The 25,540-nt window shown below is 35.9% G+C and overlaps 1 protein-coding gene across 5 annotated transcripts; it reads right to left on the bottom strand.

Annotated features, from left to right (window-relative positions):
- Positions 1-3,551: 3,551 nt before the first annotated feature.
- hts (adducin 1-like protein hts) lies at positions 3,552-24,531 on the bottom strand. Of its 5 annotated transcripts, none has more exons than XM_088039563.1 (11): positions 24,172-24,522; positions 11,793-13,049; positions 10,454-10,580; positions 9,737-9,850; positions 9,400-9,685; positions 7,934-8,050; positions 7,812-7,883; positions 7,374-7,436; positions 4,885-4,952; positions 4,718-4,828; positions 3,552-4,675 (listed from the first exon to the last, which is right to left on the bottom strand). In XM_088039563.1, exons 2-10 carry the CDS (start codon positions 13,040-13,042, stop codon positions 4,718-4,720), a joined length of 2,208 nt encoding a protein of 735 aa, XP_087895689.1. In that variant the 5' UTR covers positions 13,043-13,049; positions 24,172-24,522; the 3' UTR covers positions 3,552-4,675. The 5 variants fall into 5 exon arrangements, with proteins under 5 accessions (XP_087895689.1, XP_087895688.1, XP_087895690.1 ...); XM_088039562.1 differs by having other exon boundaries at positions 3,552-4,660; XM_088039564.1 differs by having other exon boundaries at positions 3,552-4,647.
- Positions 24,532-25,540: the final 1,009 nt, after the last annotated feature.

The raw sequence follows: 25,540 nt of genomic DNA, 5'->3' as shown, positions 1-25,540 counted from the left end.
GACATGATATCTCGAAATTTATTTCTCGCACGTTTTTACCATTATTTTATCCATTTTCAAAAGCTGGCCTTAGTTCATCGATCGGGCAAATAACGAATTTTTGATGCCACCACACTAATAAAAAATGTTGATTCGTAGGCGATAAATCGGTTTCTTATGAAAGACGAAATGGACGAAGGACAGCTGGAGCGTTTGTGGGCTACGATGTTTATGAGCTCTGATAATTATGGACTGGAAAATGGCACAATTAATTTTGCTAATGACTGAACCCACTGTGGCGATATTACCATCAATAACAATAATTTGTTGAGTGGATTTGCAATGCGCTTATTATAGACCTTTAGGCGTCATTGGGAAATTTATTGCTTAGACCAAGACGATATCTGTGCGGAGATTTAGCATTTCATTGTAAACAAAACCGGGAAATACAATTGATTTAAAAACCTCCTCAAACTGACGTTGTTTTTCCAAAACGCAAGAATCTCCTCTCCAAAATAAAACGTGCCGGAAAAATACCTCAGCTAATGAAAGAAAGCTGCAACGCAACGTAAGAATAACGATGGCCGTGCTTGAAAGCAGGCCGAGCTAATAAAACAGTGATTTCTTCTCAGAAGAGCGTAACAAGGAACTTGTGTTTCGTAATTCGATGACATCCGATATGTTGAGATTAATGTTAAAACTTATTGAGTTGTTCGTTCCAATACTACTACGTCTAATTACTGAAAATTTCATACTACCTGCCAAGAAAGTAATTTGCAGTCTTTAAGTGCTTATAGCGACGATCTCTGCTATTTGTGGAATTCCTAGACAGCCGGCGTCTGAATTCAATAAAGGCTCATCATGGTGCTGAAGTAAGCGGAATGTTCATGATGTGAACTGGGATGAATACGCGAAAGTATTCCAGTAATAAAGTAATACGGTGTCGTGGCCTGGATCGTCGGACTATAAAAGAAATGCGTGGAAAGAGGACAAAATTGGAATTCACTACTCATTCAAAAATGGCGAAAAGTTGTTATTAAAGTCAACCCTCAAAATAACATTAAATTAATTTTATGACTCAGTGTTTTGTCGATTTCAGTCACATTCATTTCTATTCAGATTGAGTTTTAAAATTGAGAAAGCTTTGTTTAGTGTGAGGCTTGATATTCATTTTGCTGTTTATTGATATTATCACTGCCATATAATAGAAAGTTAAGAGTAATAACACAAATAACAAAAAAAATCACAATCGTATTTGCCAATTTCAAATTAAAATATAAAATTTGAATTTGGCACATCCGATAATTTTATGTATTTTATTTTGCTAGTGTCCAGTCGACTAGAATGCTAAATCTTAAATACAGCAATTTTTTTTGTTTTTATTTCCATTTTGCAATTCTTTAAAGGATATTGAAAAAATTCTTGATAATTTACTTTGAAATTTGAAATTACTATTACAGATTGTAATTTGATTTTTGCACAGTGGAATGTCATAATGAGGTGTTTTCACAGTTTTTTTTAAAAAGCAACTTCAGTAATTATTAACTCTCATAATTAAGCAGAATCTGGTAAAAATATTAAATATCCAACTAAAAAGCTGTTGGTGTACTCTTTACGTGTTATAAAAAGTAGGGTACAATACATTAATGAATAAAAAATTAAATATAATAATTGATTTATTTTAGGAATGTCTTTGTAACAGAAATTGACATTTTTCTGACACCCAATAATCTGTTAAAAAAAATCGAATTACAATTTTGCGAAAATCGAAAAGAAGATTAACACTTTTATTATTCTAAAATAAATTTAAAAAATGTAAAGAATGTTTCTGCTAGCTATATAAAAATTTGTCAAGTCATTTTAAGAAAATTAGATAAATTCAACATATCGAAACATCTAAAAATATTAAGATATCAACGGATCTAAACGTGTCTAAAATAGAAGATATTTGGAATTTGAGTTTTTGGCTGCTTAAACAGCTCGCCGTTTCAGGACAATTAGGTTGTGCATAAATAATTGGTAGAGATAAGAAAATTTGGTACCGTAGCTTCACCTTTTTAGCAAAAAATGCTCTTCTTTGTATAGTATCGGATAAGTTTTTTGCGCTTTGAGATTAAACATAACTCACAATAAATTCATTAGTTGATTTTCCTGATGGATTATCGCAGTTTTGCTGTGTACATATACAAAACGGTACTGTGCATGGCATTTATGATGAAGTGCAATAACTGTGTGGTTCTTTTACGAGAATTGTTTGCTGGTCAGCATTTCTGTAAGGTAAGCATTAATGGCTTCTTTTACGTTAATCTGTAAACATTGGAACCACACAATAATTACATCTGTGTTCAGTATATCACCCTCTATGTATGTATTGAATTAATGAAATTAAAATAAAAACTCAAAGGATATAAAGACATGAAAAAAATGAATAATCTAAAAACATGAAAAAACGCTGGAGAGTATGATGTTCTTTGAAAAACAAAAAAATATTTGCTTCAAGTTTCCCGACTCCATTGTCAGTTGAACCGCAAATAATTTTTCTATGTACAGAAAAATATTTATTATTAGTTTCCACTGACAAAGTTGCGTGCTCATCATGTGCCTGTATGGATTTAGGAAATTTATGAAACGCAGAGAAAATTCATTGGGGAACGTGGAAAATAAATACCCACCTCTGCCGTTAATTTCATTTCGATATTTTCTCTTTGGGTGTATTTTGTGTGCAAAATTTCATGAATGCATGCATTATTTCGGTTAGGTATTTATGCAATCATAATAATTTCGTTACATTCCGCTTTTTTCTAATGTCAGTATTAAGTTCTTATTCCAAAAAATAAATCAAAATTCGTTACACCTTATTACTTTTAGCTTTTGAAGATTATTTCAAAATAAACTGTCGCGAATCTAACAAGTAATAAATGATGTGAATAATGGAATTTCATAGTAAGGATAATTAGGCAGCCGTCACGCTCGCACCAACGCAGGAGCCACAGCATTGTAATCAATCAAACCTCACGCAGTGGCAATACTCATTAATTCCCTTACTTAACCGCCTCAATTAACTTAAATAGGAAACCCTTTTTTCTCCATCCCCAAAAATTTCCAGTCTATCGACCTACGCATCCGTTAGAAAAAAATGGAAGTGAATTTTTCAACGCTTCCGGTCTGCTTTAAAAAGCCAGAACGATTGCGGTTCAAATTGGCGCAATTTAGAACATCAAGAGAGCAGACACAACCACCTGACTCTGAAGTGGTCCTTCATTGCTTGGAACGCGAATCCCATTCAGCACGACCGGGAATTTTATCCACAGCAATTTACCAGAAGGACTGCCGCAAATTAAATTGTCAAATATCTCGTTTTCCTCAATATGTACGCACAAAAATCGATATACCAATAATTAATATACACCCTCGGATGACACCGATGTAATCTTAATCAAATCGTTCCAGGCCACAGCAGTCTGTCGCAGTCTGCGTTTTCAACCCTTCTTGAAATTAATAAGAAATTATCATTCATATTCATGACGCTCCGTCTTGAATCTTCGGGGTTCTACTTAAATAAATCAAGGGTGTCCGTAACATAATTTATTTGCCTGTGTTAAAGTAATAACATGATGACAACTTAATGATTTTACAGAAGTAAATGAACTAACATCAGCTAGTTATTCCCTAAAGCATTCTTGACGGAAATATCCAAGAATGATTAGGTTTTACAGACATGACAAACGACATCATACAATTTCTGCGACGAAAATGTGAGATTCGTGTAAACTAAACAAACAATAACAATTCTGTAAACCATCAAAAAGAAAAACATGAGATCAAACAAACTACGGCACAAACAACTGATTTCACATTTTAAATAAAAATATAAACATCGTGATTTGTAATTTATTAGTTTTATTACGAATAAAAATAATTCTCTCGTCGTTACTATATAAGCGCAATTGCCACAAAGCATCGTAAAAAAGCCACTACCCAGAGCACAACATTACCCCAAAATACATAATTTGTTAGTCAATATTTTAGTAAAGTATCAAAAGGGGGAACAATTATCACACTGTACTTACTGTCACACAGAAATAATTTATCTACAAAAGAAAAAAAAACTACAAACTAAATAGCGAGAAAAGCTTTTTATTTCTTAAATATTAAGAAAACATACATAAAAAGAGTACTTTGTGCAAATAATGTAGTATGTATAATAAAGTAGAAATATGTGCTCCCTCTCCCGTTATGTACGAAACAAAAATAAGAAAGTGATGATGGCCTATTTTTTAATCTCAAATATAAACTTATTTATTTGCAGTCATTCAGAAGCAATTATAAATTTACATAAATAACAAAAAATATTGCTTAGAATAAACAAGCCAATGAGTGATGTCAGTCAATGTTTATCAACATTTTCAAAGATGTAATTATGGAAAATTGTTTTGTTTATTCTATCGTTTAAAGGTATTACTCCACCACTACATTTCGCACTTTAGAAGTTAATTAATTATTATAATAAAATCTTTATAGTATCCTGTACAGATAAAGCTAAAAATATAATTAGACCAATGAAGTCCTTGTCACATTTAGTGCAAAAATTCTAGCCGCTGCGCTCGAATATACTAAACTAAAAAATGAGTCGCTGGCAGTCTCGATGGAGGCATCAATATAAAAATTCTGGAGGCAGTGCCTGTAAATAACGTATCTATTACATTTTTTATTTAGTTTTTTTTTCTGTGAGACTAACCTATGCTTCACGAATCTTCTTCTCTTTCTTCTTTTTAAGGAAGGAAGGTGTTCGCAATCCTTTCTTTTTCTTCTTATCCTTCTTGGGAGACCCTTCAGAAATGGAGCGATCCTATCAAAAAAAAATAAAAAATTAGAGATTAAAATTTCACTCTGACAAACAATTACCTCTTTACTACTCTGAGACAAGGTACTAATATGAGCATCTGATTGGTCTCCATTCACTGTGTTTTCACCTATAAAAACAAAATGTTAATTATCACAGTCTAAACCATCACTGAACGTATTCCCAAGCATAACAAGAATTGTAAAAATAAAAATCACACATAAATACCTTCCAGTTATTTAGCCTTCCACCTTGTTAGTTTGTTGTTATTATTTTTTAGTTTTTCTGCGATGTGCAGTGATGACTAATGGGGTTAGAATGTGCATGTGCGTTTTAAACCTTCCGTTTTCTTGTTTGCAGACAGAAATAAATATTTGGACGTACCAGGTCAAACTGATATTATTTAACTGCTTTCAAATAAGAGAACGAAAGTAAATGATTTATTATAGTAACAGTTACAAAATATGCATAAAGCAAAACCTCAAACATAAACAATGTCAAAATTTAGCGTTTTCAAAACCCATCCAATCTCCCTCGTCGTCACTTTGACTAGCCACACTGTAAAAACTCTCATTTTCATGACTAGAATTTGCTTTTTGGAAGACAACGCTGTCGGACTTAACATAGGCAGAAGTAACCGTTGTAATTGCACGGTTGAATGTAATCCCGGTGGAAACAATTACGTTGCTTTCAGGCTTGTCGAAGGCGACATAAGAACCTGAATTGTTCTTAGACAGAACGGAATCAATCTTCTTAGAATCGCCGCCGGCGAAAACATCTTCGGTATCGTCGTTAGTAACTAAGAAATCCGTGAAAAGATTGCGATTAGCTTCTTCAAGAATGGGCGACAGAGATCTACTGCTAGTTCCACATCCTTGACGCAAATCTTTAGGAGGTGGCAAGGGGATATCGTCAACATTTATAACAATCTTCGCAGGAGAAGGTTTTTTAACTCCTTTCGGTGAACCGATAGAGAACCAGTACGATTCGTGTCCAGGTTTCTGCACCTGGTCCTGTTTAAAACTAGTCACTTCCTCGTCAAGCTCATAGTTGTCATCCGGTTGTGAGCAAGTTGGTTCTGGTGTGGAATGCAGAACGTCTCCATTTTTGACATCCATTGGCCCCACAAAATCCTCAAAAATTTCGCTCCTTTCCTCCTGAGACAAAATTAACTCAAAGAAGTGATCCATAATCGCAGAAAGTGTTTCGGAGACACTAAACAGCTTATCCGACACCATTGGAAACTCGATGGAGTCGGATGACGAGATCATTCTATCATCTTTCTCTATCAAACTTAAAACGTAGGCGCACAATGCGAGACGGAGATAACTCCGCTCTTCATTCGTTTGTTTATTCCCGTACAGTTCTTCATACACTGAGCGTAGTTTCGTCATTAGTTTGTGAGTGTTCGTATCTCTTGGAAGTTCCGGAAATATGACTAGATCAGAAACTTCAAAACCTTGTTCTGACATGTATTCAAAGACGATGTTCCCAAGTTTGATAGCGTTTTCGTCGGGTTCTGGTGCAATTTGAGCGCAAGACAAGGATTTTGTTAGGTCGCAAATACCTTCGTCGATACTTGGCGATGAGCTTGAGCGAGTGTTTCTACTCTCATTCTCGTTCTGGTTTGTTATTACATCTTTCTCGGCTGAATCACCGTCGTCGCTGTAGTCGTTGTAGTCGCTTGTCGGTTCAGAAATTTCAACCAAACTGTCGTTTATTATAATGTGCTCTTCATCTGCATCGTCAGATATTTCTGCCAAGCTCTCATTTGTTACGACATGGTCGTTCTCAGTAAACTCGACCATTTCTTCAATTTCATTCTCTTTGTTAGACCCTGAGCTGTTCGTCAAATCAGCGATCAAATTCTCTTGTAACTTCATCAAAATTTGCTTTTCAAAGTTAGAATCGTCTGCTACTTGAACAAAAGTTTCTTTATCATAGTTCAAATTTTCAATCAAAGGAGTGTAATCAGACGTTTCGGGTTTCTTCTCATGGACGAGATACGTAGTTTGAGCCTCTGTATCACTTAAGTCAGGTCTCTTAAGTATGTTTAAAGCATCAGAGAACGGTTTTATGAAATCCGTGACAGTCTGCAGCGACATCGCAAGGGAGACAGATCGATAATTCCCAATATTAATCGTAACAGTTTGATTGTCCTTATTACAACTGACATTAAACCTGTTGAAAACATAGTGAGTGGCCCGAGTCTGAGGACCAACTTTTACAAGAACGGGACGCATAGGTTGTGCAATGCAGGTTTGTCGGACTACATGGAAATGTGTAGGATTAGGAACGCAATATGAGCCCTTCGGCAGCCCAGCGTAATTGTTGGTGCGGTAATAAGGCAGGCTTGCTTTTAAGCGTTCGTTTCTTTGAACTATTCCCGTTCTTACACCTGGAAGAAAGGAACAGAGTGATCAGCGACCAATGACGGTAATAAAAAATAACTCAAAACGAATTCTGTAAGGTTAAAAAAGCAAAAGAGGTGTTAGTCACAGCAAGAGAAGCGAGAACCCGAAGCCCCTCAAGCGTGGCGAAGACGACTTACTCTTGTAGCTGTTCACGGATACCCGCTCAGCTCGTAGGAACTGCTCAATGGGTGATGTTTCCACTAATTCATGCAAAATACATTGTAAATAAAACACATGCAAAATAAAGTAGGAACAAGCAGACTAATTTGCTACCTTTCATGCAAGTCGTTCACAACTACAAAGGCAAAGTGTTCAATCTATCAAATCTAAATCTACAAAGTTTAGAGATTTCAAAGACACCAATGGAGGATGACAACTAACAAAAAAACGGTCAGTGTCTATCTCTAACAAGTTCTGTTCTCTAGAATGAGAATGAATCTGTCCAGTGATGAACACTTACCCTCCGCCCATCACTTTCGTTTTATATACACTTGTAAAAAGAAATAAATGAAGCACACAGTATACGACTACTCTACTTACGGCTATCGTTTTAAATGTTAGAATTTATAACTCACCATCACTCAGAACAACTTCGGGTTGGCTAGGTTTAGGAGCTTGTTTGGTTTGTATCCGAAGTACTTGGGGTTCTAGAAACAAAGAAATTAATAAAGACAGTGATGATTATCGACGTACTGACCATCTCTGCTTTCTTCTTCCGTTTCACTTGTCACTGAAGTTGGTGACCTGATGTCGCTAATTCTCTTGTTAATTTGGGCGGAGGACAAACCTTCCGATTCGCTGTAGTCCGTATCGTCTAGAAAAAGCACAAATCGATAAAAATATTCTCAAAAACTAAAAAATCTCATAAACGTAACATCTACCACTTATTTGTTGAATTTAACTCAAGCGACTAATTAATTTTCAAAACAGAAATAAAAACGTATTTGTATTCGAGATAAAGACGTTTTCAATATATCAAAACATCGTTCCCAGTTGGAACAGTTGTTGGAAAGTATGCAAGCAAACAATTTGAGTACTTCCTTAAGATATTTTTAAAGTTGGGATATCTATTGCGGTTACGTCGGTGGCAAAACAAAGAGTGGGGTCGAAGTAAATTGTAAATTTTTTACAAAGAAACAGTCTTTATTTTGCGACGACTATGAAGATTTCTTATTTAATTAGTAATTAAGAAGTTATCCAAACAACGATAAAAAATCATGTGAATTTTATTTACATTTCGGCAACTTTTTTACATACTTTCAGACGCTTGTTAACACTTGAAATAGTATCAGAACTTAACATTGCAGACATAAATTAATATTATTTATCGCAAGCGATTAGCAACGCACTTATAAAAAATAAGCGAAAACAATCTATAAATAAAACTAATTGCTTTGGTGTATCATGATAAGATATCAAACTATTATTGAAATTCTGTAACTTCCGCTCTGGTAAAATTTCCATAATCGGGTTGGTTAATGCGAGCGATCCGTGTCTTGAACATCATTTAAAATGTTACAGAACACAAAGAAATAGTTTTAACTGAACAATAACGTTTGACCCATTTATTGATTTTTCCATTTGTATGTAAAGCACTCCTTCATTTTTAAACATGACTTACACAGTGTCTATTGATTCAAACACTAATTAGCAGGGCAATAAACGCTGGAGTTGGTTTACTGTGCCTAGAATAGATTATGCGCAATTTTTCCATACCCGGTGGTAATGTAAAACGTCTACCAAAATTCCAAGCGTTTACTTTTAGTGGTAACTCATTAGTACATACTTTAGCAGACGCATAAAATTGCAATAAATTGTTGAAGGATAAAATTAATGGATTTTGACATTGATTTTCTAGCTCATGAATATATGAACTTCAACTTGCAGTTTGTTCAGTTGTCCGAAGCGCGGATTGTTATTAACAACTTGTTGGATGTGATGTCATCAGTCATCCGCCGACTATTATTAATATATTTACATTGCAGCACTTGCAGTCTGTCCTATGACGCTAGTGAGCACGTATTAAGTCAACGACAGATAACAAGTTATGAATATGCAAATCATCCATTCTGTGAGTTATAGTTGGTTCAACTTGCATAATTCAAGGTGAGACATTGTCTTCGCCCAATTTCAAATGAAATGTAGATTGCGGTTAAAACTTACATTCTCCTTTGGTCTTCTTCTCCACCACTTTCTTGTACTCGTCCAACTCCTCGTCCGTAACCGAATCAAATGGATTTTTGGCATACGGTGATTTATACACCATCGCATTATGTTGATGGCCACGTTGGATAATTCCTTTGGAAGCGGCACCCATCAATACTACTTGATCACCAGTTTGGGTGACGGTAGCATCTTGCATTTTTCGCGCTTCTTCCCATGTTACGCCTTCCAAGATATGGGATTGAGGACCTGCGGATATTTTATCGGCTCTTCTGTAATCTTTAATCTAGAAAAAGAAAAGTTGAGCTTGGAGCGGTTCTTGTGATTATCTCATTACCTGTTGTTGTTTCTGTTTGAATTCTTTGGGGTTGGTACCTTTGGGCACGAACTGCAACGCTGCATCAATTCTTACAGGTGTGCTGGAATGGGTTGGTGATCCTTCCGCGACCCACTGAAAGACAAAACCAGCACATTAGCGATGCGGTAAAAATAATAGCAAGTAAAGAAGAGCAAAAACCTGTTGATGTGTGCCAGATCAGACATTCTAATGTACTGGTTTTGCCACACAAACTATTAGTAAGGAGATTATTTTTAGTGTTTGCAAATGAACGCCGTATTAGGAAAGGATTAATAAAGACAAAATTTGTTATTTCCATCTTGTTTATTAGAGATTAGCGTTATAAGCTAAGCATAAAATCATGTTCAACTAGCGAAGATAAAATTACAAGATTACAAGTGTAATACGCACTCTTAATATGGCATCAGATCACTGGCGACATTTACGACAAGACAACGTTCGCAAAAGTTAGAGATTCAACCTAATAAAATTAATTCAAAAAAATATTTTGCGTAGCAAAACATGAAATGGCACATCAAGATCTGCAGTCTACATAATATCATAAACATAAATTGCACTATATAATCGATAAAATATCATATACTCTCCAATGGTTTAGCACTTTAAAGCCTACTTGGAATGAAGCTACTTACTGTAGGAATAAAGGAATAATCTCTCTATATAAAATTACTTATCTTCAAATTTAATATATTCTACCTTTGTGATCTTTTTGGGATCGGGAGTTCCTGTCTCTAAAATTTCGACCTTTTGGTAGACGTTCGGCGAATTCAACCAGCGGCTGCGATCGTGTCCTTTCCTCCCTCCTTCTAATTTCTTCCATAGTCTGCAAAGAAGATTACATAAGAACCACAATTGAAAAATTGTCAACAACAATAGAAGTAAATATTCTTTGCAAGCAAAATCGTGCGTTCCTTTGTTCAGTAAAGGCCAAAATAATTAAATACTTGAACGCTTCGATAACAACCTAACTTTGTTTCCTAAAGAGTTTTATAGAAATCTCGTTTAAAGTTTTCGTGTTTAAAGTTATTAGCGAGAAGGGATCGGTCCTCGCTTCGGAGAATTCGCTAAAGCGTGATAATTACAAATGTTCGGAAGGTACATCCGTGCTAATTCTTGAGTAGGTTCGTATTATCAAGGTCGAAATAGGATAATAACTAAGACGTTCATTGTTGGCGCGCACGCTAAAGAAGAGGCCTGAAATGGATGATGGCGTGGATTCATAAAAAGACTAAATAAATTACTGTTGAATATGCTAAGACTGTAATCATGAAATAGTAACAAATCGTTCAATTATTTTGTCTAAATCCTAAATTAAAACTGAAAAAATATGCTTGGAGCGAGTTTGTAATTATTGTTTTCATTTTGTTATTATTATTATTAGCATATTGATTTTTTAAAAAAAAACATTTTTTTTCTCAGTTTAAAATTATTTTTTTTGGTATCAAAATCGTTTTAAAGATCGTGTTAAATTCGACAGTGTCAATGGTCCCAAAATAAATGTATTTTACGGGTCTTTTTTATTAAAATGACGCCTTATGTATTTATTATGATTACTGTTTTTTATTTTATAGGTTGAATTTTTTGTTGTTTATGTTACTTACATAAGAAGAAGCCGTTTTCCACCTATTTTATTATGCGTTTTAACTTTATTGTAATAAATTCAAAAAACTTTAATATGTCCCTTTACCAAGATCTACAATTTCCGCCACGGAAAAAAATAAAACCAGAGTTCTGAGTGTTATCAACTGTGAAGAATTTCGCAATAATTACCCATTTACCGTGAAATAGTTTTTATGCAGGGTTTGGCTCATTCAATGTCATTACAAATCTGCAACAGTTAATTCAATTTCCAAACCAGTTAAACAGACCATAAAAAGTCGCGCTCCGGATGAGACACCATAAATAAAATCGGTCATGACTTGCACCATCAAGATCTAGTTTATCTCTTTTTCGCCGTTAAGCCGCCGGCCTAGTTTCAAACATTCATTGTTTTTACAATTTCACAGAAGTAACAGCATTTTTATGTGGTTCTTACCCTTGTCTGTATAGCTCCTCCTCTTCCAACAAATATCCCAAGGAAGAAACTGCTGGGGGTAATTCGACGTCGTTTTTCGGCCTTGGTACCTCACCCTTGATGAGAGGGTGTCGATAGATATATCCGGTTCTGAATCCTGCATTATCTAACATTCGCATCAACGCCTCAAATTCCACACCGCCAACTCGCCATTTCCTTTCAACTTTTCCTTCCAAAATTGAGGGTTGATCCGGTCTGGGAGAGCTTTCTGGAGCTTTGTGTGCGGCATCGTATAATTTTTTCCTTATCTCGTCATTTAACAGAACCAAGTTATCGAGTCCAACGGGAATGAGTTTGAGCTGGGACTCGCAAGCTAGGACGGTATTTCGTGCGTTGAAAAACGCCTCTTCTATTGTTTCTCCGCAACAGAGAGCACCCTGATTGGACAACAACAGAACTTTGTTGTTTGGTCCCAAATTCCTGGCCAACTTGTCTTTCTCTTCGGGGTCTAGGAGACCGCCAAGATAAGTGTGCGTGCTGACGTCACCTATTACTACCGATTCTTGGCTGAGAGGCAAGATGCCGTGCTTGAGGGCCGAGATGGCCACAACGGAAGGAGTATGGACGTTGATGATGCACTTGATGTCCGGTCGAGCAGCGTGAACGGCTGCATGTAAAGAAAAGGCCGATATATTCACGGAAAAGTTCGTCGTGCCTTGTTCGATCACGTTGCCTTGCATGGCCACTTTGATCAAACTGGAGGCTGTAATTTCGTGGAACATCATGCCATACGGATTAACCAAGAAATGTTCTTCGTCTTGGTTCAATCGAGCCGTGACAAGCGTGTTACATCCTTGCGTCCAACCATACAAATCAATCAAACGAAAAACCGCCGCTAATTTACACCTCAGGATCTTCTCCCCTTTGCCATAACTCATTGCTTCGATGCCACGAATGTCGTTGATGGGCACGACACAGTTGGAGTTCTTGAAAACGTTGCCTGCTTGTTTGTTCACGCCCATCATGTCGGATATCTGTTGCATCAAACCACTAGTCCCCGAACCGTCTTTCAGTTGCGTTTCGATAATCCTTTCGAGTTCTTCACGAAACATTTTGCTGTTCATTATCGATTCCACTCGTTTACGACGTTCCATTTCTTTCACATCGGCGTCGATCTCGACCGGTCGGATTCGAGCACGTTCTTCGTCGTCCATGCTGTCTGAAAGACCGTTGGTCTGGGGCGGAATTTCCGCCTCGCTGCTATCCGTCATCCTAAATCTGCAACAAAAGAAGAGCGTTAATAAATTCACACCAATGGCATAAGCGCATGATTGGTGCACCCACGGTTGTCCCAAATTTGCAAATATGTGAAAAATGACTCATTTATTAGGATTAACAAGGATTCTTTTAAAATAAACAATCTATAAATAAGTACACGGAATCAATTTCCTCACTTTTATGTCTCAAGAATCGCATAGTTTGTAAGTATCTTCAGCAGTCATTTACCACATGACCCGTAAAATCTTCACGATAAACGGAGGATGCCTTGTAGAATCTTGAAATATTAACGACCACTACATTAATAGCTGTTTTAGGATTACGAGTGTGACCATAAAAATATGTATGATTTAAAGAGACGAGGAATTGTTTCTTAATGAGGTACAGTAAAAATGTCCATGACATGATAATAAATGACAACTTCTCGGATTCGTATGTGTAAAATTGATGACAGACATTTCGAAAGGCGTGGTGGCTTTAACACCGCTTGGAAACTGCGACCAGTCAAGAGGAGCACGCAATCATTAACCTCGAGGAACATATTTTTCAAATCGACTCGCTGTATACTGGTTTGTGTTTGTAATTAACAATGAAGCGGGAAAGGATCTATTACCCACAAACGACTTGTGTGAGAGTACCATCACTGCGGTTTTATGAATGTGGATGTATACAGGCGTGGGCTTTAGTAACATAGTAATTATACGGCACTTGGCAAAGAACTGAAGAAAATAAGTAACTTGTCTTTTCTAGCTACACTTGAATTTTTAACAGGGTTTTGTGCAGACTTCAATGGACAAAGCAACTGCATCTTCTGAATGGGAGCGTATTGTTCAGCTTGCTCTTTGAAGCTTCTTTGATTTGAACTCCCCTTGAATCAGAACGCAAAAATGTCATTTTTTTGTCTACCTTTTTAGTCCCACAATTTCCCAAAAACAATTGTATTAAGAGTACCATTCTAAAAACAAATTCTCCCAGCATAATTAAAAATGACACGGAAAGCAATTCAACACATTATTCAAGCATCACTAAACGAAAAAAAAATTAATTAAAATGATTCTCATAATTTCATAAAAACAATGCACGGATAACGGTGGCAAAAAATCAATACATTTTAACACAGACAAAGAATTCTCACTCATAACAGAAAGAAAGCGAGAAATTAAACATTCTGCAATATCCCCGTGCCATCCAAACCCTGTCTCTCCTCCACTTTCCCGTATTTAGGACACCCACAGCACCGAAAATAGGTCACACCACAACGCGCAGCCCAGAAGGTCGCGGGTAATTCGCTTACCACATGAAATAAAACAATGTCTTCATGCTTTGTTGATTTAATAATGTGCAGTAATGCTCCCACGTATTGCGAATAAAACGAAGCACCACAAATGGCGAAAGTGAAAGAAGGTCAAGAATCTCGCTGCGACGCGTCGGCTTTGGCACACAGATGTTTCGGAGGTGGCGGATCGATCGAATGCCGCCGTCCTGTTACCCTGGAAACTGGACGGTCTGCACAAATAGGTTGCAACTGAACACGTCACCACCGGAAATTCCGGAAAAACAAAATTCTACATCGATCGGCTTAGAAATGGAAAATTTAATTACCACCGTGCGGGCAATTAAAACGATGACTTCCTGTACCATCCAACAGGTTTTATCGAAGAAGATATCATGAGGAACGATCTTAATTTTATGCTAATTAATGTCACAGGGTGTGACTCTTGTATGGCATGTTTTATTTTGTCGGTACGACTAAATATAGATAGGCAAAACTGGCACCAATAAATCGACGTTCGGTGGACAAGATAAAACCCCCGAAGTAAGTGATCGTGTAATGCCAATTACGATCAGAAATAGACTTGGAGCAATGTTCAAGTAGGTGTTAACATGGCAAAGTCTACCCTAAGGTCATCATCGCCGACGTAATAAATCTTCAGGTTGTGGCAACAGAATAGTTCCACCAGGTTCAGAAACAAGAATTGTTATTCTGTGCACGCCGAAAATCCACTCCTAAAGGTTCTTCAAAAAACTGGTGGAACGAAACTGAAGCTTTAGCGATAAACGAGAAGAACTTCAGTAAAGCCCTTTTGACGAATTTTGGATTTGATTTGTTATGTCTTGGTGTATAAATAGCTACCTGTTTCTAAGAATAGTAAAATCAGAGCAGATGTTGCTAAAATACTTAGCGTTACTTAAAATAGTAATGCGTTACATACGCGAAGATAAGCAAAGCAACGTACTGCTACAAAGTGAAAAAATTTGTTTATCTAAAAAACGTGCTTCGCAACAGCACAACATTACATCTGCACTTATGCCAGTGCAATCCATAAGTCTTCAACTTGACGGAGCACATCCTATTAATAACCACCTCCTGAGCTTGATGTAGTACCAAAAAGACAAAGCCCCGATCGATATCTATTCTATTCAACGTCGTAAAAACAAACAAGAATAGTTCATGATTGGCGGAGCCCACATAAGCAAAATGTCAACGACCTGGAACGTCGCGACGCCCTATCCTTGTTGAATGCGACCGTAAAATGCGTTAATTAAAAATCTCACCACAAATATTGAGTCAGACGTGGGCGAACGAAAAACGAGCGGGATCCTGATTCATGGTCTTTTTGCAATTTTTGCTCAGACATGGGACAGGATCAATAACCCCAGAATTGTCATACCCCAACCTGTACGACCCATTAAAATGCTATTATAGTTTGATGATCGCGCTTTACCAACTTTTGGCAACGGAAGTTCGAGGTAATAATTAGCTGAATTCTTCGACCACGACCTAGCTATAGAATTTTATAAAAGCTAGTGGTAGCAGATGTCAATTTTAATCAGCCCACAACTAATCAGACCTTGATGGCTTTTTTTATGTTGTCGTAAAACGTTATTATGACAACACAAACGGGATAGAACGAAAATTTTATGGTAATGAAAGCACCGATGGTACGCATCAAAGCAAGAATCAGTGATTCAAAAAAACTTCTATATTAGACTATGGAAACATTTTATCATGTGGAGAAAATATTTTGCCTGTTCATTGGGTTTCCTTGCTACTTATCTAACAAAAATATAATCAAATCACCGCAAGCGATAACACAAATCAACAAAGTAATCTTAAGTAAACAAAATTGTGGTAAATTGCAGAAACCGTAATCCTGAAAAAGTTTGTGGCATAAAAAGTTACAGTGCAACCTCGATATAACAAATCGCAAGGGGACAAGTAAATATTCGTTATATCAAGTAATTCGTTAATTTGAGGTTTGTTATATTGAGGTAAGGTTGGTCTAAAATTTGTTATAAAGAGGTAAAAAAATAGTTTCATTCACGTTACATTACGTACTCATCTTGTAATAGGGAACAACTTCTACTTATAAATGATAAAACACATTATTTTTAGAATATGTATTTAACAACAGGGACAAGTGGTAAACTAAACAGTAAACAGTGTTTTTACATTACTGTACATCACACGGCTTCGATTGTCGCGACTGAATCACATACTATGGGTAACTACCATATTATTGGTGGGAACGTTTTAAAGAGATCTTATGGACAATTCAAGGGGATATCGAAAAATTTGTTAAATCGAGGAAGTCGTTATATTGAGGTTCGGTATATTAAGGTTGCACTGTATTTAGGAAATGTTTTTATAGCAGACATAACACGAATAAGAAATGAAGAGAAATCGAAAATCGAGTTTTTCTTCCCCTTGTCCTGGACCAACTTACAAAATTCGATCGCTGAGAAAATTCCTTCTAGAACTCGTCTACAAATTGTCTAGTTATTTTTCCTGCGGTTAAATACGTGGATGACCGTATAACAACATAATAACTTTATAATTGAATGCATTGTGTGCACACAAGAGCCTCTATAACTTTAGATTTATAACCCAGAAGTTAGCAATAAAGTTTGACGTAACACGATAAATTGGTAGCTCGCAAAATGACCCCAATTGATGTAACACCGTGTATTTACAATCCTTGAAGAATAATATTGCTTTTAGACACCGATAATCGTAAAACTGTTTAAACGCTAGTATTCCAAATCAAATCTAACTTGGCACACAAACTAGTGGTCGTAACATCCCCTGCAGCTGGAACAAATTAATGCGTAAGGTAATGGATATTTTATGAGGTTTATAAATCGTCATGAACTGCACGAACACGTCTGGATATTATTTATCATAACGCAAGATCTTTTCCTTCCTTGTATGACGCATGGAGATGTTAGATGTCTAGTCTCAAGAAGATATTCATAATATTGTCAGTGATATAGATCAGGAATGACCATCAACTTGAAATTATCTCAAGGCTCTAAACTCTAGACTATTAATTGCTTCAATGTTAAATTAATAACAACATTCCGCAGACGCAAGTTCAGTTATTTTGTTTCAGGACCCAATTTAATCATAAATTTTGCGACTAGCCGTTTTTTAAGCATTTATTGATCACTGACCTACAACCAACAGTTATTAAAAAAAAGCGTAGGACGGTGCAGTTCCTGAACGCCCATTCAATTACACTTTTCAGCACTTCTTGTTAATCTAGAAATTTGACGGGCCACTTATCAAAAATCTTTTTTCAATGCTCAGTGGAGCGTAACAACCGCTTTTATTACATTCCATTTCTCAAACGTTTTATCAAATTTTCACTTTTCTTAGGTAATTTATTGATCGGACCAGTTCATTTATTAATACCAGTGGTGGAATAAAATAGAAATCCTACGACCTCAATTATTGTAAGGTTTCTGTCAATGTAATTTACGCACCGGAGCGTCCATCAACCCCCCTCATGAAAAATCCTGTTAATTCAGATTACAGTGCCGGAAATGTATGCTTCAGTTATAAACTAGGTGCAATTTTATGGTGTGCAGTAGCTTTCAGAAAACCTATCAATTTACCGACGCGACAGCGTCCTCATTTCATTTTTTCCTAGACTGAGTCAAGTGCATTTAACTCGTGCATCGTTATTACCTGGTTTATAATTAAACATTATTAAAACATGTATTTAGGTTAAAAGCATCTACTTTGTAATAAATCATCCTTGCAACATAATATTCTTGCAATGCTGCGCACCACAAAGTCCAAATGAAATCCCAAATATTTATTCTGCGGTTGGTTGGGTGTGCCGAGGAACCCTCCGACAGACAGACACATGTGATGTGCACATACGACTTTTTCCGGTGTCGCAGCCCTTTTATTTTAGTGGTTATTTATGGAAAAAGTGTTTCCGTCGACTGCAACCCTGGTGAAAGTTCAATGTTCTAGATCGCGTGAGGATAATAGGAGGGTTGTCTGTAGACGCAGGCCCTCAATTGCCAAAAATTCGAACTTCCGCACGCGAATTCAGTCACCAACGGAACTAACTTTCTATTAAAATAGCTTCCTTCTGACGTGTCGCTGATAATATTTACGTTAGCAGATAATTAGAAACGTTGAGCTCGTTGTCAGTTCATAATGCATCGTCTAGCGCCGAGCCATTAATTTTGAACACCTACATCAAAGACTCTGAAAAGGTCTTGCCCCATTTCTTAGTTTAGAGAAGAATTCCAAAAGGAAATAACAGAAGAAGACGTCTCTTGCAACTGGAAGCGTAGATGTCGATGTTATTTTATATACACAGGGCGAAGAGAGAATCTGGCTGCAGGCCAACGTTACAAGGTTACATCTATAATTTCGGTCCAAAATTAAACCTCCCACCATAAACTCCCTCGACCGACCTGATAGAATAATGTACAATTTAAATAGATGACGTCACTGGACTCATCAAACAACGGAAAACGTGTTAGAGCAGCACTCCAGAGTTCAATTGTTTAATTGAACAGGTGCTCTCCCTCTTCGTCGGAATTTACTATACCATGACCGTTGGAACTATCCGTAAATAAACGATGCTGAATCATGATCAACGAGGAATTTATTGAGGTTATCTTCTAAATTATTTCTTCTAGTCACGATTCGACTATGAAATTTTACTAGGTGAACCCTGGATTCAATTACATTCGTGAAGTTTTCTAATTGCATTAGTGTAATGACTTTAAGCTGAGATTGAGTAAAGAACAAAGAAAGGTTTTCCCGTCATAAAAATTGAAAGATAGATCATTACATTGACCTCTTGGAGTTGTTACCTTTTTAGAATTAGACACGGTTAAAGTACCATGAAACCTGTGTGCTATCGACGTAACTACGGTCGTTGGTTCTTCGCGGAAAGTAAAATACGTTGTATTACAACATAGTTACAAATTATACTGCAAAAAAATTACCATTTACACTTATTTAAACTGATAATTTGGATTTCTTTTACAAGACAAAAGTACTAACTTTGGCTCTAACTGGAAGAACCATTTTTGGGCCATGTATGCTTTTCTCGACAAGATAAAAACTCATGTGTAACCGACCTTTATGGTGATAATGACAACAGAACCGATGCATAAAATGTTCTCACGATCTAAAATAAACACGTTAAACAAATTACAGTACACAAAAAAGTGTAACTTTCATTCGTAACGATGACCCGACAATTCCACTTACTTTGGCGTAAGTAACGTATTTATTCTCTTGATAAATACATATTTGCTTTTATAAAACAAATTCTCCCAGTCTATAATTTCATTACAATGAAAAAGATAAATATTTGCCCTCACTATCAATTTTAGTTTAAACATCAACAGTTTATGACACATAATTCTTAATTTCGTTGTCGTAAAGTCGATCATCGACCAACATAGATTACAATTACAGATCATATGAAATCAAGAATCAAGAAATAATTACAGGTGAATGTAATCTCCACTTGAAATTGTAATAATCAGTGCAGTCATTAGTAATTGATCGATGAGGGAAAGCTACAGTTTTCCGTGTTTTCTTTGGTCAGGTGTTTGCAAAGGAAGTTACAAAAACCGCAATCAGGAGACAGTAACATAAATCTAATGATCACCAATTAGACCACAATTATTACTGTGTTGCAGTAGTAAGGTAAAGTCTCGTCTAGCAAATTAAAAATCTACAAAGAAATGTTAGTGGGCATGTAATGCATGCGAAGTGAAATGAAAACAGTTATGAATAATTAATCGAGGATTGAATGACGTCGACGGATGAACCCATGACATAATCGCTATCTATATTTTTATTTTCCAATTAATGGACATTATCTTATCACCGATAACACAACGTCGAGGTCAACTCAACTTGTTGTCTACGGGTCATCTTAGAATACAACGATGTAGTCAGAAAGGGAAATTAACACACGATAACGCAAAAAGATGGTGCTGTGGTATTAACATACTCGGAGAATATTGAGCCGACTTTGGCCGCAAATAACTACCTCAAGATATATGGCAGGTCGTAAAATAAATATCAGCAATTTATCTGAGAAAATAAAAGGAACTTTTTCGCATATTCATCCTTTACTGCATGTTGCCGTCATTTCTATTTTTGAACGAGTACTAGTTCAACTAATCTAAAAATAAAGCTAAACATGTTCTTTATTTTTAATATCGGAAATAAAATTAAACAATACAAACAGTTTTTTAAGACGGACGCTGACCGTTCGTTAACCCCACATTCTCAATAAAAAACACTTTCTCTCCTTACCAACTAATTTTACAATAAGCAACAACTCTTACACATGACTACAAAAATACTGTCACGTTACTTTGAATCACTGAAAATAAAAATAGGTTTGAATCACAGTTCTTTGGATTGTCACATCGTCACGGATGGTAAAAAGATAAACCTATCGCTGACAGTCGTGATCTTATGGATTTTACAAATTACAGTCACACCACTCTCCTACGCTTCATTTACCAGTAACAAGACATGCTTAGTTGAAAGCTTGGTCTTTGCGTGTAAAGCTCGCATTTAGACGTAACAAACAGGATGGAAATAGCGCCTGGAAATGATCAATATGATGTGTACTGAAACAGAGCTTCCATATTTGTTATGTACAAAAGCACGGATATGTTGTAATAATGTCACTGTTCTTAAATGTCATCACGGTAAGATAAACGGCGAACAATCACTAGATATGAAAAAAAAAAACGATTCCGCCTAGGACATTCCTTTGAACCCACTAAATTATGAGAACCACAGGCAAATTCCACCACAGTCTAAAACAATTAACTTAATCTTTCCAAACCTGACCACGGTAGCACAAAAAAGTGGCAAACAAAATTGCCAAAACAGCTATGCCCATCTGGTTTTGTTACGAACATCAGCGCTCATGTAAACACTTCAAAAAACTGAATGTAAATATTAGGCCATTATTTTTTACTTCATGGGATGTAGCTGATAAGAAAATTGTCAATAAGGGCATATATTACGAGCTTGATATAACACATATTTTTCGGAGAAACTGCTGTTCTCCAGAGATTCACTATTTACAACATTTTCCTAAGATGCTAAATATTGTTTATCAATTAAATCGATCTAAAATCGGCCATGAATTGAGGGAAAGCTGCGATTTCTGTTTCCGATCTTGGTAATAAAACGCAGAAGTAATAAATTTTAATAGAAAACATGGCAAGTCGCTTCCGTGCAATTTAATTTTGACTAATCAAAGACGTGCACATTAAGAAACGACTTTTCATTTAAGAGCTCAACATTTGACGCAGTTTTTACTAATAGCACGCAAAGGCTTACAGAAAAAAATCTTTGCCGCATTAATAACAGCTCAATTCGTTACATTTGAGATATTTGCAAAATTCCTGAGATAAAAATGATTTAATTGTTTACATCACTGGTTCTTCACCTTTTCAAAGTTACAAAATGTTTCGACCATTAAATGCGGAACTGTAAAATCAACAACATTCAAGGTGACAACTATTTATGCAACAAATTGCAAGACACAGATGACATCATTGTATTTTTTAAACATGAATCGATAATTTTAGTAAATTTATATTGGAAACTTTTCGGTCCATATAAGGAGTTATGAAGTTCGAGTGTTAAATCCCACTTGATCCGTTTATTGTAACTATTTTAATCTCGAATAAACAATAGTTGTGGCTATAAAAATCGCTTCTGTGTGTCGTAGGTTAGGTTTCAGAGTGGAACGTACGAAGTAAGCAACACCTACGTCTGTCTGTTGCCTATTCTGAATGGAAATTTATGAATCGCCTAATATTTGAATCGATTTAAATGAGATCAATTTTTAATCACTGGATTACAGAAGCGTAATCAAAGCCTAATTTGATGACTCAATTGACGCAAAATACTCTTGAGATTGACTGAAATAAAACGAGAATTCCTATATCTCAAAACGATAAAATTCAACTTCTAAAATCAATGGAATCATCAGTAAAAGCTTAGATTTTCATCTGCAAAGCAAAAATGTTAAAATAAGACAAAAAAAGAACAAATTCAATGAAAAAATAAAACGTGGAATTTGCTTTAATAATAATAATAATTCTCAAAAAACGATACATTCTCGATCACCCTTGAAATTTCGAGTCATGTCTTTGATTGAACGAATATTTTTTGTTGTTTATGTTTATGTGACAAAAAATCAAACAAATGCTTTGCTTTTTAGTTACAATTTAAATGCCGACTCGTTCTTTCATATGCATCACTGTTGAACTTTCTGAAGACGAGTATAAATTTAACAGTATACTTTTCCAATTTGAGACTCGTTTTTATGAGGGTGCTTCTTTGTGTAAAAGTTAAATTTCTTCACAATGCAGACCATAAAGTGCGGTTGCAGCTTATCACTAGGGTTCGACCAGAATCGCACCGGACACAAAACTTGCATTTGGTGCCAAAGTTATCCGTGACACTAAACCCTCAAAATTTTCTTTAATTGTTTTTATATATGTATCAATTTTACTAAGTAGTGTTAGGATTTATTTTATTTGCTAAATTTTAAAAAGAAATTAAAAAAAAAATTAATAAATGCCAGCCGTTCCTGGTTTGAGATCTCTCTGACTACCTAGGAAATAATTTATGGCAGGGTTCTTTACAACTCTGAAACCACTGATAATTTTTGCGGAAATCGTTATTGCAGGGCCATAATAACGAGTCTCAACTTGGAAAAGTATACCAAACTAGAATTTTATAATATTTACATGACAGCAACGCTTTATCCCAACTGATAACTGAAAAATGTACCAGTTGCAACCACTGCACTTCTGGTCCTAGAACTGATAACAGGAACAGTTATTTGCATGAATAATACAAGCTAAGCTGATCCATTTATGGCAATAATCATCCAAGAATGTGAACGGGTGACAGTTTGGTTGATTAAATCATCGCTTACGTTGTTAAGTTCAACTGGAATGCTTCAATTAATAACTCAATTGATGTATGAAGTAATGTAAAGGTTGGACGGTCGTGGGTCAAAGTCTTATAGGATTTGGGTGGAATTCAAGTTGGGTAAAACTGCACACAATAAGTCCTTTCATCAACGCCAGATTTGCAAGCACAGCGTCCCATTTACTGATAAAAACGATCATTCACCTCTGTTCTTAGGAACTCGATAAAAGAACCGTTTTCAGACTGTGTGCACTAATCAACAAATTTAAAAAGCAAACAAATGAGTAAGTTTCAAAGGCTATCTAATCACAAATTGCACCGTATTTGTTGAGATGTTGAGTAATGTGAGCAGGTCTTAAATGTACGCTCCCATTTCCACGAAAGCGATAAAAACAATCGTCCAGAAGCATTTCTTTCTCCAATTTCACACGGTTTAGATAGTGTTATCTTACATAATACGGGCGGTATGACTAATCTTCAAAGAATCCGAAGACTAGGTCTTATTAAAGAAGTTGCAGAAAGTACTTAACTATTACACAATTTTCAATTGGCATAGGTGCACCTTTGTTGGGAACCGTACATATTATAATAAACAACTTTCATTGGGAGATGAGATCATCCTCTATAATACTGGTTTGATAATGGACACCAACTCTGGTGTAACATCTCCGAATAAGATTAATAACTGGCGGCTGACCGGCGACCAATCACTTAAAAAATCGCATACAGGAAACCGAAAGTACCGTTTTTATTGTTCTCGCATGTTCGGCGTTAGGTTAGAGAACAACGGCATCGCGGCGCCTTCCTGGAACAGGTGAAGACACACCCCTGACATTTTGACAGAACGCCCCAATCAATGCTAATGAGAAAAAGACTCACCGTTGTGTTTTTGAATGAAAAGATGAAAGACCGGTGCTATTTAAATCACTGTTTGGACTTGCGGTGCGTTAAATGTTTCTGTATAGCACTAATGACACTGGAGCCAGCCGAGCATACGCCCCATCGATTTAATTCGTTGACGCGGTCCAAGTGGAGACTTGAAGAGCGTCTTTTCGTTACTTTAAGTCAATACTTGCGAGTTCAAAACACTCCCAATCACAATTCGAACACTAAAAATTAGAAATTCGTTTCGCGTACCCTCAGCAGTTTCTACCGAACACCAACTCCAAAAGCAGTGCGCTGGCGCAACCCGTCATACGCATCAAACCTATGACTTGGATCTCATGCGAATATAACCTCTAAATGCACCATGTTAAGAGTCAAACTCCTGTCACTTCTGCTAAATTTTGAAACACTAGCGCTTTCGTGTAAAAAATCATAACCTTAGATTAGTTAGAGTATAGATAGCCGACTCTATCACTCTCATTTTGATACCGAATCTAGCGCAATCTATAAAAATCTGGCCGTACTATTTTGAAGAGTCTAGACAACAACCACACCAAATGTGGTGTTTGTCTTTGCTAACTAAAACATTGGTTTTTGTCTTTGCTATTTTAAGAATAGGTTTTTATCTTTGCTATTTTTTCTTTTTATGGATTTGATAGAAATTAAAACAAAACAAAATATAAAATAAAAGTGTATATTAAAAAGTAATAAACGCAATAACAAGTAATGGATACAATGAGTTATGATAACTTTGTTAACACATCCCACATTTTCAATACCTAATTCAGGATCATATGGTTCAAACTATACAATGATAAACTCAAAATATGATGATTAATCAATTAATTACTAAACAAACACGTTTTCAACAACTAAGAGAAAATGTTGAATAATAAAATCCACTTCATGTTTTAAAGGAAAAAATTGTATGTTGGAAAAATGTATCAAATTCAATTAAATCTCCCAACGTATACATTTAAAAAGAAAAGCATAAACTAGAATATGTGAAAAATGGAGGTACACGCTGGTACTCCATATAAATTTAACAATAATTACATGTATACAAATACACTATCTGTGTAAGATCATTCGTAAGGATTGACCACAATCAACCCAAGTTAACAATTATTTACCAGGCCAAATTTAAAGCAGACAGTGGAAAAAATTTCAGTGTGCTTCCATAAAACCACTTTCAATCAAAATGTCCCAAGCAAACTTAAAGTTTTTGGTGGAATCGCCGATCCTGGAATTGTTAATCCGCTGAAGCCAAATATTAGTAACATTTCTGTCAGATGGAGTGTGTACTCTGAAAATATTGGTTCATATTAGATCGTAATATATTAAAATGATTTTCAGTCTTACT

This window comes from Gnatocerus cornutus, chromosome 6, assembly GCF_029298725.1.
Source record: "Gnatocerus cornutus isolate USDA-ARS CGAHR chromosome 6, icGnaCorn1.1, whole genome shotgun sequence".
Lineage (NCBI taxonomy): Eukaryota > Metazoa > Arthropoda > Insecta > Coleoptera > Tenebrionidae > Gnatocerus > Gnatocerus cornutus.
Note: the sequence above shows the minus strand (reverse complement) of the source record. Positions and strands in the feature narration are given on the sequence as shown.

Excerpts from the sequence above, each read along its gene's own strand:
- hts (XM_088039566.1), bottom strand. The coding sequence starts at position 13,042 with ATGACGGATAGCAGCGAGGCGGAAATTCCGCCCCAGACCAACGGTCTT. Across the intron at positions 10,581-11,792 it reads GAGGAGCTATACAGACAAGG|ACTATGGAAGAAATTAGAAG; the intron begins GTAAGAACCACA and ends TCTTCTTTGCAG. Across the intron at positions 7,221-7,811 it reads CGAAGTTGTTCTGAGTGATG|GTGTAAGAACGGGAATAGTT; the intron begins GTGAGTTATAAA and ends CCTTTCTTCCAG.